Source organism: Corvus kubaryi, unplaced genomic scaffold (assembly GCF_017639235.1).
Source record: "Corvus kubaryi isolate FWS band 111438036 unplaced genomic scaffold, C.kubaryi_AGA036_p1.0 37394, whole genome shotgun sequence".
NCBI lineage: Eukaryota > Metazoa > Chordata > Aves > Passeriformes > Corvidae > Corvus > Corvus kubaryi.
In genome coordinates, this window is record NW_024581133.1 from 13,223,866 (window position 1) to 13,236,947 (window position 13,082).

At 38.9% G+C, this 13,082-nt stretch overlaps 1 protein-coding gene across 3 annotated transcripts in view; it reads left to right on the top strand.

Annotated features, from left to right (window-relative positions):
- Positions 1–13,082, top strand: part of TEX9 (testis expressed 9) — a 23,993-nt gene continuing 10,911 nt past the window's right edge. The window contains exons 1-8 of one of the 3 annotated variants that reach the window (XM_042039574.1): positions 1–81; positions 169–254; positions 1,072–1,135; positions 2,311–2,381; positions 6,137–6,185; positions 7,125–7,210; positions 8,704–8,882; positions 12,650–12,732. In XM_042039574.1, the coding sequence (XP_041895508.1) occupies positions 37–81; positions 169–254; positions 1,072–1,135; positions 2,311–2,381; positions 6,137–6,185; positions 7,125–7,210; positions 8,704–8,882; positions 12,650–12,732 (663 nt within the window). In that variant the 5' untranslated portion in view covers positions 1–36. The other 2 variants (XM_042039575.1, XM_042039577.1) reach the window with 2 other exon arrangements.

Below are 13,082 nucleotides of genomic sequence, written 5' to 3' on the forward strand. Positions count from 1 at the left end.
AGAAGGCGACGCCATAGCGGCTTCAGCGCGGACAAAATGTCGGCGGTCGGCGCGACCCGGCGGGGCGGGGATTTCCCCGGGGTAAGGCGGCAGCTCGGGCTGGGCTCGGACTCGGGGCAGCGGCGCCGTGCCCGGCCCGCCCCGCTCACTATCGCATCCTCCCCGCAGGTGCGGAGAGCGGCCGGCAGCCCCCCGGCGTTCGCGGGGCCCGGCGCGCTGAGCGGAGCATGGCTGGCCAAGGAGGAGCAGTACAAGTAAGGAGGCCCTGCCCCGCTGGGACCAGCGCACAGTCGGTCCCCTGTACCCGGGTGCCGCGGCTCGGGTCCCGCAGAGGGCGGATGGCACTGCCCGGGGCCGCGGCACAGCGCCCAGCGCCGCTGGACACCGCCGCCCCAGGCAGGCTCTAGGCCCGGACATGAGGTTCTTCTGCACTTTGAACACTGACTTGAGTTCTAAATTATGACTATATAAAAGCTTAAGCCTGTTAAAAACAGCTTAAAAGCATGGAAGCTCTGGCCCTGTTACCTGTTAGTGCTCAGCCCCTGTGAATGGTGAGGGTGTACAGAGAGCTACGTCTCAAACTCTGGCAGTCACAGCACCAGGGGCTGTGTGTGAACATGCAGGAACACCACACTACTGTAATCTGTACATCCATATAGCAACACCTCTTTAATTACATGATAAGCAATGTCATACATGAGTCCTTCCCCAACCCCTGCTGCTGGGTATACTGAAGGGAAGGATTGTGTTAAACGCGGAAAACCTTTAGGAAATAAAGACATACAATGTGTATTAAGAAATGGAATGTCCAAAACCAAAGACATCCTTCACCTCCCACAATTATAGTCTAAACCTTGCTGTTTAATGGGTATATGTTTTATTACTACTGATTTGGCTGAAACACAGGAAATTGTTGAAACATAACTTTGCTAATACCCTGAAGTGTATTTCGGCATTCCTTTGTAGGAATGATTAAAATTTCACTTAGTTCAGGCAAAAATACTGTCATGCTCATATTTATTCCTTTTAAATCTTTCAAAAACTTAGTGACAAATATTCTTACTCTTTCAGGCGACTGAATGCAGAATTAGAAGCCAAAACAGAAAAACTGGTGCGTCAGGCTGAAGAACTAATGGTGAGTAGATTATGCAGACTGTTACATAATTTAGTCTGGATTCGCATGCACACAGGGCTGAGCTTCAAAAGAAATTTAGACCATGACTACTAAAAGCATGTTGCTTTCAAATGCAAGGTAAGCTTTACTTTATTTCTTTTCAAAGTTGTAAACTTCTATTGAAAACACATTCAAAAATAGTTTCTATATAATTTCATCAGGTAGGTATTCACACAGCTGCCTACAGCATTTGTGCAGATACATACATAAAACCTCATAAAAAACTTGTTTAGTTGCTTAAGAAAAGTATCTGTAGGTGGTTTTATGCCTTAAATACTAAAAATTAGTATTTGAAAACCAGATACTGTTACAGTAACCTCCTAGTGAAATAGGATCTACATTGTTCAAGCTGAAAGAGATACAAAGAATAAGCAACATAAATAGGTAACATGAACTTTGTAAGAAGGAAACTTTCTCAAAACAGAAAAAGTTCCTGTTTATTATCAGTATTATCGTTTAACATTGGTGTGGCTGTGTACCAGAGAGAGTCAAGACTTTATATGAAAGTTGGAAAAATGAATAAAAAGGGAACGGGGAAGTTACGGTTTATACCCAAAACAGTTTGGAGAAGGTGTTCTGCATATTAGAAATATTCATTGTAAGTACATTCATTCAAATAAACAAGGCTTAAAAAGCAAATTAGTAAGTATTCTGGAAAGTTGTACTTGTATGTACTTCTCCTACTGTTGAAACTTCAATTTTATGGCCTGTGAAAACATATTCTTCTCTTGAGCAGTGACAAGCTGAGCCTAAATGCTTGGCATTTGTACAGGAGCGGATGAAACAGCCAAAATAGCATCTAGTCTCTTTCCTTTAGAAAACAGCAACAACAAAACCACTGGTTTTTTCTTCTCTAAATATAGCAGAAGATGAAATATTCTTAGGACACTTAATATACCACATGGCACTGCCAGATTGCACAGATATACATTTAACAACAAAATAGCAACAGCATTTTCATTTTTAGACATCTTTTCCTGTGTTTCAAAAGTTCTTTTCCACAGTAGACTATAGCTTCCATTCTTTTTCATAGTAGACTGTAGTTACTGTGATTTGTGATTTACAAATAGGTAATTCATCTTTAATAGATTATATTCCCCCAAAATCAACCAGATTTTTTTCTTTTCTTAATGAAGAAAGGCCAACAGAAGATACTATCCCAGCCAGTTTCAGTACAGAGTAAGTCACCTGAAGATGACAGACAAAGGTATGTGCTTTACAACTGCTGTGCATAATTGGTGAGGAACCTCACACTGATTCTGCACACCCTAAATTGTGTCCTAATCATGCTCCTGTTTTATCTGTCTTTGCTGCATACTGCATTGGTGAAGTCTTAAATTTTTTTCTATTATTTAAAAAAAAGTGATCCTAAGCAAGTGTTGTTCCTTGTTATTTCAAGGAAGGCTTAATTTTGCTGGAATGTTCTATCTAAGATACTAAGATACTTACTACTTGTAAAAGAGCAAGGTAAGGTAACAGGTTTCACTGCAGTACCAAACAGTAGGCACTTGGCAGTGGATGGTTTTTAACAATTCAGCTGACAAAGTGAAGGAATAGATCCTGGTTCACATTTAACTTGGCCTAAGTGTTCCTGGGACAGGAAATGCCTGATGAATACAAACACAAAACCCTAAGACCCGAAAACATTGAGCTGCCACCCTCTGGAATGTGGATACCATTACAGTGCTGGGGCCCGCATGCCTTTGGCCTGGATGATCACAACCTGAGTGTTCAAACCCCTCAGCTCAGGAGTGGGGACATGGCTGTATTCTCTTAGTCATTCAGGGGCATTATTATTTCTTAGTTGTTCAAGGGTTTGTATATTGGTAGTGTGGGAAATGGGTGAATTTAAGATAGATTAATACACAGTTTATCAAGGATCTGATCTGTAGGTTCCTAAATTTATGATGCCACTAATCGGGATAAGAAGGATACAGGAACAGACTACAAAATGCTTCAAATATTAAGCTGCAGTTGGGAAACTTTTCAAATAGTGTATATGAAAGTCTGATAAAGATGATCAAATAGTTACTTTTGTGTAGAATAAAAGCAAAGACATTTTTTCTGAAAGTAAAAGGAGTTTTCCGTACACAAAAAGGTGTGACAGCAAGTCAGCTTCTATGATAGAAGCCTGACTACCAGCAAAAGTTTGTTACTACAATTAAAATTGTTCCTGACCTATTTTAAAGCCATAGCCGAGGGAGTGATGGGCAAGAAACTTAATGTGTTATCCATCTGTATAATCATGCTCTTTAAACAAATTCTGGATCTCACTTTATGTTCTGTTAGATAGATTTTGAACATTAGACGGAGAATTTTTAAGAACTTCAAACTGGAGTTGAGTTTTAGGGCTGCTTTATTAAGTAATGTGATTGGAAGATTCAGCCGCACAAAGGGAATTACTAGCTTTGATGGTACACATTAGAAATTAAAGTGTTGGAAGAATTTAAAAAAAGAAACAAGAAGGGCAATTAGCATGTCAGAGTATCAACTGGCCTACCAATTACGAACTTAAATTAAAACACCTTAAAACAACCACAGTCTGGTAAACATAGTGTTCTGATAAACATTTACGTGAGAGAAGATTGGAAATCGCATGCTGTTGTGAAAAAAACTGGAAATGTGTGCTAGCAATTAGGCACACTGATTATCCATGAGTGAACACTGAGGCCATTCAATTAGATTAGTTCCAAGCATTTAATATTTAATTAAAAATTCTTTTCTTTCTGAAGTGTGCAAGCAGATGGGCCTTAAATCTAAAGGAAGCACTTGAGGTATTTTTGAAATATCTCCTTGAAATTTCTATTGATTCCTTTAAGGAGAATGAACACTAAAGCAACTGGAAAGAAAGGGAGGAACTGAAGCAAAGAAAGAGGTGGTATCGAGGGGAAAAAAATGACAGGTTGAAAGGAAAAAACAAATGAGTAAGCGAAGTAGAAAAAAAGACAACAAATACTTGAGTCACTCTCCAAGTCAGCGTGTATTTTAAATGAAGTTGTTCTGGAGTTCTTACAGGATATTTTTTGCAGGGAAATTTGATTTACGTAGCAACACAGCAGCGCCGGTGAGAGCGCACTGCAATGAGCTTTTGTTTACACTTTCCCTCTCCAGCCATCGCCCGGCGGGCGCTGGGCCGGGCCGCGCATGGGCAGCCACGGCCCGGGCTGGGGGCTGGGGCGGGCCGGGAGCAGGCGGCGGAAAGGGCTGGATCGGGATGGAGCGGGAGCAGCAGCGCGTGACCCCGGCTGCCACGGCCTCGGGCTGCTCATCTGTGCGCTTCTGCGGGATTTCCACAGCCCGGGCTGCTTGTCTGTGTGCCTCTGTGGGATTTACACAGTCATTTCACCGACCGTACAGCCACACAGCTGGAAAGCAGGCTTTCAAAATGGGGTGTCAGGAATGGGGAACAGGAAAGAAACCATTAGGGTTAAACAAGCTAGAGGATTTGAGAGATACAGTGAGGCTGGGTTTTTTGTTTTGCTTTGTTCGTGTTTGGGTTTTTTCTATTTTGTATTTTTTGAGGCGACCCTAAGACAACAGATACAGTATGAAAAAATTAGTCTATTGGGGGAAAGAACATACTTGTTTTCTTGAGTATAGAGCATGTTGTATTTTCAGGTTTTTTCAGAATAACATATAACTGCTATTTCTGTGGCAGCAAATCCTCACCTTCTGCATGCTCCTAGAGCTAACCAATAGGGAGGAAGCATGAGGAAAATAGGGTAAATAGAGAAAAACTAATCATCCTATTCTTGAAGTCTGTTGCCAGCTACACACAGATGATTTCTCCAGGTTTTTTTTTTTCGGGGGGGGGGGGGGTTGGTTTTTGGGGATTTTTTTTTTTTTTTTTGGATTAATAAAATATGGAGCTTTGTGCAGATAATTCTTGTTGATGAATGTCTGTGAAATTTTTAAAGGCAAGATCTAAACATTTGCTCAAATCAGCCTGGCAAAAAAATTAGGTGATTTGATGAGCCAGAAATTAAAATTTTATTCAAAATCTTTTATAAGCCAGCATTTTAATTGAAGTAAAAAATTTATAAAGGGTAGTTAAAAAATAGCCTTTCATTGCAATAATATACATTCACGTAACTCATTTTGAAAGCAAAATTTAATGTATTTATCTACATATATATATATCTATCTATATCTGACAAGGTATTTGACCTGACTAGTAGACAGCATGCTCAATCTTTCTACTTAATTTCAATAGACTTGAAAAATAATAATTTAACCTGAAATTCAGTTACTAAGAAGCACAGTTTTCAGCCAAATAAGCAGATAAGAAAGCTGCTTTTTTTATTCCTGGTTTTATTCCGTGCCTGTAAAATGCATACCATATTTATAATACTTATTTCAGAGAAAATTCTGTGAGGCTTTATTTATAAATTGCTCCACCTCATATTCCTTTGACAGTCCCTGTCAATTGACCTGACAACAGTCAGTCTGACCCTGCTAGGACAGGTGGAGCTACCTGCTCACAGGATGTAGAGGATGCTGGTTTATCTTCACTTCGTTTGTATGAGTTTAGGGGTTTGTGTGTCAGGTAGGTGTTACTCAGTGAGCTGCTGGCAATTTTTGGTACTGGATTGTCCTGGGGAAGCTGTAACTCTCTGCTTCCTGGCTGAGTACTCCCTGGTACAGGGAATCATTGATCTAACAAGCCAGTAGCCTGAATTCCAAGAGACAAGATCAGGATTCTGGTACATAAGTACTGTTGTATTAGATACCATAGACTCACCAGGTGATTTGGGTCGCAGATGAGGTAGACTGGGCAGACAGCGGATGAGACTGAATTTATGCTTGACCTCAGTATGTTCCTACCTTAGCTGTATTGTTTATTCTAGACATATAAAATGTTATTCTCCTGATTCTGAGAGGGGGGGTTGTATTTTAACTGCAAAGTGTTTTTACAGTATTATAGATGTTCAGTGAATTAATTTATTTTTTTTTTTAATGCAGAGATCCACTCTGTCCCACAGTTTCATCTCTTACACACTCACTTGCCAAGGTACCAAAACTATCCTGGTTAATTTATTTTCTAGCATAATTTCAATATATAATAACTAGTGATTTTGAGGCTACACTGGGGCTTATGTGGGTGGCAAGACAAAGGGAAGTGATGCAGGGACAATGTTACCAGGGCTCCTCACTGCCACTGGTGGTCAAGGGAACTTACATCATGCTTAATGTTTATATTTTGTTGTCTCTTCAGCTGAGAGAGAAATACTGTGTTTTGAACATCAGATTAAGAATTCCAAGTGCAAAATATTCGAATATAATTAATTTCTTGCTTTCTTTCCTCCCTCACTTGTATACTACTAAAGGCAGTACTAGTGTCTTCTAGATGTAATAATAAACAGTCAGAGTAACTGAATTTAGAAAATATAATGGAAAAATGAGATTAGGAACAATCTCAATAGTCTCTAACTACAACTATATTGAAGCTTTCATGAGGTGAGCTGAAGCTTCTAAAATACCGTCTGCAGTTATTTATCAGAATACAGTCGAAAACCCTTTTATTTCTTAAGAATATTTGGGTGAAAGTAACAGAAATATTGTTAAGTCTTCCTTCAATGGGGACATTATAAGATTAAAATAATTCATAAAATACCATATTTTTGAAGGTATAATGACGTCCAGTAATTAATACCTTGATAAAAGCTCAGAGCCTTGCTTGTGCATAGATTTATTATGAGTATGTGTGGAAAAACTCTCACAAGCCAATGACTATTGGGTATACTACATTTAGGGCATAGAGACATAGAAGTTGCAAGCTAAAGATGAGTGCAAATAAAACTGAGACGTCATTTTGAAAGTTTGAAAAGCATACTTGGAAAACTATTCTTGAGTATGGATATATGAAGAAGGAAAAAAAACCATAAAAAAACCCTAGAAAAAAGTATTTCAGTAATAATAATGCCCCACTCATTTCTGAAAAAACTTTTAGGTAGAAAACAAGAAGAAATTTCCTTCTGCGCCCACAGGTCAGAACAGACCATGGTCTGCAAGTAAGGGAAAAAGAACAACTTCAAGGTATACCAAACATCTCATTTGGTTTGTCATGAAATCTTGTAGTTGCTATTTTTGTCTATCAAGTTATTTTATACATGTATGCTTTTATATTTATACAAATAAATGTATCAAACTTTTGGTCCTCCTCAGTCAGCTCCACCATGTGGCTATCTTTGTTTACTTGCACCAAAAATTATCAGTGAACATATGTGATTAATAATACACCAATGAAACTGTTGCTTTCTGCTTTAGCACTTCTCAAGGCTGACAGCTAAATTCTGTAAACTCCTTCAATGAAAGGAAGTCCAACGAGCAAAAATAGAGCGCCTGAGGCAACCTGGGAGAGCACACTTGGGTGCTACAGCCTGATTTGTGATCAGACTGGTGCTGGGAAACATGAGGCCTTGAAGGGCCTCCTCTATTGTAGTGAATCTTGGGCTCACAGGACAAGAGGCTCAGTAATACAACACAGCTGTCAGGGGCTCCAAGCTGAGAAGCTTCAGCTCTGTAGGTAGCAAATTCAAGGTTGTAAAACCAAAAAATGGAGATCTGGACAAAGAGAGAAGAGTCAAAAAATCCATAAGATCCTGGGAGCAAATTAAAACTCCCATGGGATATGGCATAATACCAAAATAGGATGAAAATTGTCTTCAAGGTGGCAGGACATGGAATTGACAGAGGCCGAGACTGTCTTACAGGAGTTGGAAATCCCTGGAGGCCCTTCAGACCTCCTTTGGGCAGTTCAGGGGAGGCTGTCATGCTGGCACCCCCCATCATGAGATTTAGAAGTGGAATTGTGCAGATGAAGAGCCTGTGGGGCAACCCCAAATTTATGGGAGAAAGTTAGGAGCTAGAAGGAGCTTGGAGGCTGCACTGGAATGAGCATATGTTGGAATAAGAAGTTAGGAGCTTCAGATCCTGTGAGAACTAAGATTACCTTTCTATAGGAGAAAGCAGAGGAGATACCCTGTGTAGGTGATGTGTTACCCTGTGTTCTGGTTTTATGAAAATATTGATATGCAACCTCTAGGATCAGTGAAGTTTCCTAGGCTGGGCATAATGATGCAGAAATTGTGGTAGGGTAGGAGTACATCCAGGGGCAACAGAGTTCTACAAGATTATGTGGTGGGGGGTGGAAAGAGCAGAAATTAAAACAGAGGATAGTATCCAAAGCCAATAGAACATTCCTCTGTTTCTTTGCTTTACTCTGATTTAGTTACAGATTTGTTGAGACGAGAAGACCATGCCAGAATCTTCTCAGTTGAAAATGGTAGTGGTTTCTGTGTCTTCTACATTACAGTATGTAAGAATCCTATAATTATTTATGTGGAATATGGTAAAGGTATCTTACAGAAAGAAAATGAGAAATTGCCATTGATGCATCTTTCATATGAATGCAGGTAATGAAATTGCACTATGTAAATAACTTTACACTCTTAAAAATAGCAAATACAAAAAAAATTACAAAAATATAATGTATTATAAATTTAAAATCTAGATTTTTCATTTTTTAGTTCAAAAATAAGAAACATGGAAGTACAAAGTGCTGATGGTGTTGCAGTACTGGAAGACTGCATAGGTTTTTCTTTAACAAAAACAATAAGCAAAGTTGAAGAAAAACTAAAGAAAGGAGTCTTACCAGACTGTCAAGATGATGATATTATTCCAAGGGTTGGAAATGAAATGGGAATGGGTAAGTTTCCTTCCATGGTTACTACCTTTATTCTTGCTTCGTGACTGTTAGAAATGGGTTTTCCTGGGGAGAGACAAAAGGAGTTTCTGTAAAAATTACAGAAATTCTAAAGCCCTTAACTTAAAGGGAAAGAAGGTTTTTCCTCTTTACATAGTCCTAGAGGAAGATCAGGTCACATATGAATGATTATGTGGAAAAGTGAATTATTATCTTCCTTTTCACCTTTGTAGGGGGGTGTTTGGATGGTTATGTATGTTGAATAAATGCATAACATTTGATTCGTTTCACTGGGGAAACAGAAGTACATGATGCTAAGCTTGTATTTCCAAAAAGATGAGCTTCAGTCTCTGCACAGACTCTGCCTTTAGAGGCAAAAGCCTTTCCTCAGACCAGTGCTGTGGATCTTAGCAAGTGGCTGAAACGAGGTAATGTTTCAGCTACAGTGCTTGAATTCGAATCCTCCAGATATTTTCTCACTCCCAATGGTGTGTTAATGTCTGTCCTAGAAACAGAGCAGGGAAGGGATTGCAGCATTTGCCAGCAAGGCTAAAGGCATGACACACATCTGTCTTTGTGGCTCCGGTGTGATAAAAGTGAGTTTGTGTAGTTCCTTACAATGCTAAAGTGAGCATGAAGTCAGAGACTCACTGCAGTAGCACGAAGTGCCCGAGCCCTCTCCTTTTAATCTAACAGCTTGATGTCAACAAGCATGCCAACATAGAGGTAGCTTGGTTTCTAACCTCATATAATTCTGTGCATATCTTCTGTTACCAAGTCTCCCTAACCATACCCTCAGATAACTTTTTTATCGTTCTCTTCCTGAACCAAAAAACAATCGTTTTGCCTTGCATTGGAAACTTAAACCAAATTAATTCAAGGCAACTCAAGAAGAGTTATTGCTAGTGCCTTGTAATCAGGGACCAAGGGTATGTATTGGAGTATTGAGGATTGTTTCTGTAACTTTAATGATTAAATAAAAATCCTCTGGATTAATTTTTGCATTTTGAATTTGATATTGACTGTTTAGAACACTCTGAATGTCTCCTTAATGTGATGAATAAGCTATTACAGAGCATTCCAGCAGTGCCAGACTCCTCGAACAGTTAGAGTGTTCACAAGGAAGCAGACACAGGTATTAACCAGGCCCTGTTACAGAGAGGTATAATCCATAATGGATTCCTTAGGCCTGTGTGCCTGTGCCCATCTGTTTAGGCCAACGTGCTGATAAGATTTCATAGCACTGTCCTTTCCCTGAGTTTCTTGCAGCACTCCTCCTAGAATTGGGTTCCCTGTATTTCATGATCACAGGTTAGCACAGTGCAGCCATTTTTCTGCCAACACAGTAGCTCAGACATCATTTTAGTCTGGGACTGTTTTTGTGGGTTATAATTCAAGTCTGCAGTAACCAGCAATGATAGAAGCACACAGACATAAAGAAGGCTGAAACATGAAAGTCTATTTTTATCTAATGATAAAACACATATGAATAACTATCTGAATTGTTGCACTTCATGTTAATCTTCAGCTTATCTCAAGAATTCAAGACAGCGATTCTTTTTTGTAGGGTATCAGAGTCTCTCAGATGTCCTTTTCTTCTTTACCAGTCCCTAAATCATTGGTTACTTTATAACCTAAGACCATCCTATGAAGGGATACTCCCCCTTATCAGCCTCATCAGGTGATTAAAATTGACCAGTTAGGAAGCTAATTGTTTAATTATCTTTACCCCTTGTCAGAATTCAAATTATCTGGATTATAGGCACCTCCCAAGAGTGATCTGGTTCTAGTTGTGCCCTTGAATTTTCACAAGTTTTACTACGAAGTGCTCTTAATGACACACAGCTGGATAAGACAGAAGTTTTCTGTGGACTAATAGCTGAGTAAAAGAGGAAACAAAATGGTGAAAAATAACCAGTTTTTACAGGTAGTGGTATAGCCCTAGAGGAATCTGTCATGGAGCTTACATTGAGAGCTGGTAAAGAAATTTGTCTGTGAAACAATGATTTTAGGGTAGTTAAAACTGATGCTGAAGTATTGCAAAAGAATCTCATGGTACTGAGTGAGGTGATGGAGTACAAGTTTGTATTCTCTATTAAAGAGTGCTGAGTAACACTGACAGAAAACACAGCTATCCAATCCCACCTACTACACAGCTCCAGTTACACCTACTACTGAGTGGATTTACCTTAATTAGTGATAACTAAACAATCTCCAAAAGCATAAACTTATTGCCTGTTCCCAGTGGAAAAGGCAAATTAAGTTTTAGAAGTCCTTCAGAAGATAACAGAAAACAATATTGTACTGTTACCATTATGCTATTATATAATTGATGCTACCCCATCTTGAGAATGGCACAGAGTTCTGCACACCCCATCTCAAATCCAGGATGTAGAACTAGCAAAGATACAGTTCAGAGTGTACAGTGCAATTAGAAGTGTAGAACAGCTTGAATTTGAATCTTTAGTTTGAAAACAAAACAATTAAAGGCAATATGAAAGATCTGTAATGAAAACAGTAATGGTAAAGGGAAAGCTGTCTTTCTCTAGTGCAAACACTAGTAAATGCCACATTAAATTGGATTTAAAGGGAGCTATACTAAGTGTTTCACATAATGCATAATTAAATTAGCCAGCTCATTGCCAAAGGATATGGTAAATGCCAAACTACAGTATGTTTTATGAAGTAAATCAAACAATTGTATAGAAGTACGTGAAAGGAGATTGTGGGAACATGAAGGCTTCATTATAGTCTCCATCTTGATAGCCACTAGTTACCAGAAGCTAGCAAGGATACAATGGGAGGAACAAAAGTCAGTCTGTATCGTATTTTTTCATGGTGTTTTCCTAAATTGTACTTACTACTGGCCTCTGCAGAGTTAGAGCTTAAGCTGCAATTGATGAGGGAAGGTGAGGGAAAGTAAATGAATTCCTGTTACAGCAAATGAACACATGTACCCATCCATTTCTCCACTCTTAGATCCAGATATTCCTCCTCCACTTTATTCTTTTCCCCTTGTAGCTACTGTGAATAATGGTTATTCCTGTGTTAGTCAACTTGATCCTCAGACTGTTTCCATGCTTTATGCCTGTGGAAGTTCCTTGTGAATGATCTGGGGAATAGGAAGTATGAGAACAGACTGTTCACATACAGCTTGTTTCATCATGCCAGTCCATTTCTTAGCTGTCCAGGAGCAAGAAAGTATTTCATTTGAAAAAACCATCTGATTAAATGGATTTAATTTTAAACTATTAGTTGAAGAATGTTAGCAGTGTACTTTAAAAAAGCATAGACTACTGTGTGGGAGGGATATTTACCTGTTAAGAGGGGTTTGCAGTCTACATCGAGTTCCTTGTTGTGCAGAGTTTAAAATTACTTTGGTTGTAACTACAGAAGTTGCAGCTCCAGCTGGATTGCAAGGTAGGCATGCCCTACAATATAGTTTTGTTGACTTCAAACTCAGTAAGTTCTGTCATGTACAGCATGGTACGATGCAAGTTTCAATTTTGAGAATTATGAGTCTTTTAAAGATGTCAAGTTCAGTCATTAAAAGAAAAAAATCTGTACAAAGCTCTGCCTAAGAGTGAGAAACCCACAACACCTTTATAGAAATCTGAGTTTTTGTCTATTTCTCTTCAATAATTATAAACAATGTATTGTGTTTTTAAATACAAGATGAAAGTGAGTTCTTGCATCAGTTTTGGTTCTTTTCTGCATTGAATAATGAGTACTTGTATAAGTATATTAAATGTAACTTTTTATGTTCACAGAAGCCCAAATCAGATTTCTTAAGGCAAAGTTACGTGTGACACAGGAAGACCTGGCAAGTGTAGTGTTTGAATGCAGAAAAAAGGTAAGAGATTAATTTTTTAATGTAGAAATGGAATAGGTTCCTCTTTAACAAATAAACACAAAACAGAATTCTCTCAACCTTTCCTTTTCAAATATTAAGAGTTAAAAGTTCTATTTTTTTTTAAATACCCTATGAATTTAGGGTCAGGGGTGGTAGTTTCTGTATGTGATCTTGGGCTAAAAGCTTGCAAAAGGCACTTAATGGAAAATAATTTGGGGCCAGAAAGAACCACTGGGAATGAAGATATGCCCCAGCTGTAGGGCCAGTATGGTGCTGCAAAGTCCTAAACCATCACTGCTGGGAAGGAGAGCAGAGCCTGAGAAAAAGAAGGAAGAAACAGTAGCAGTGAA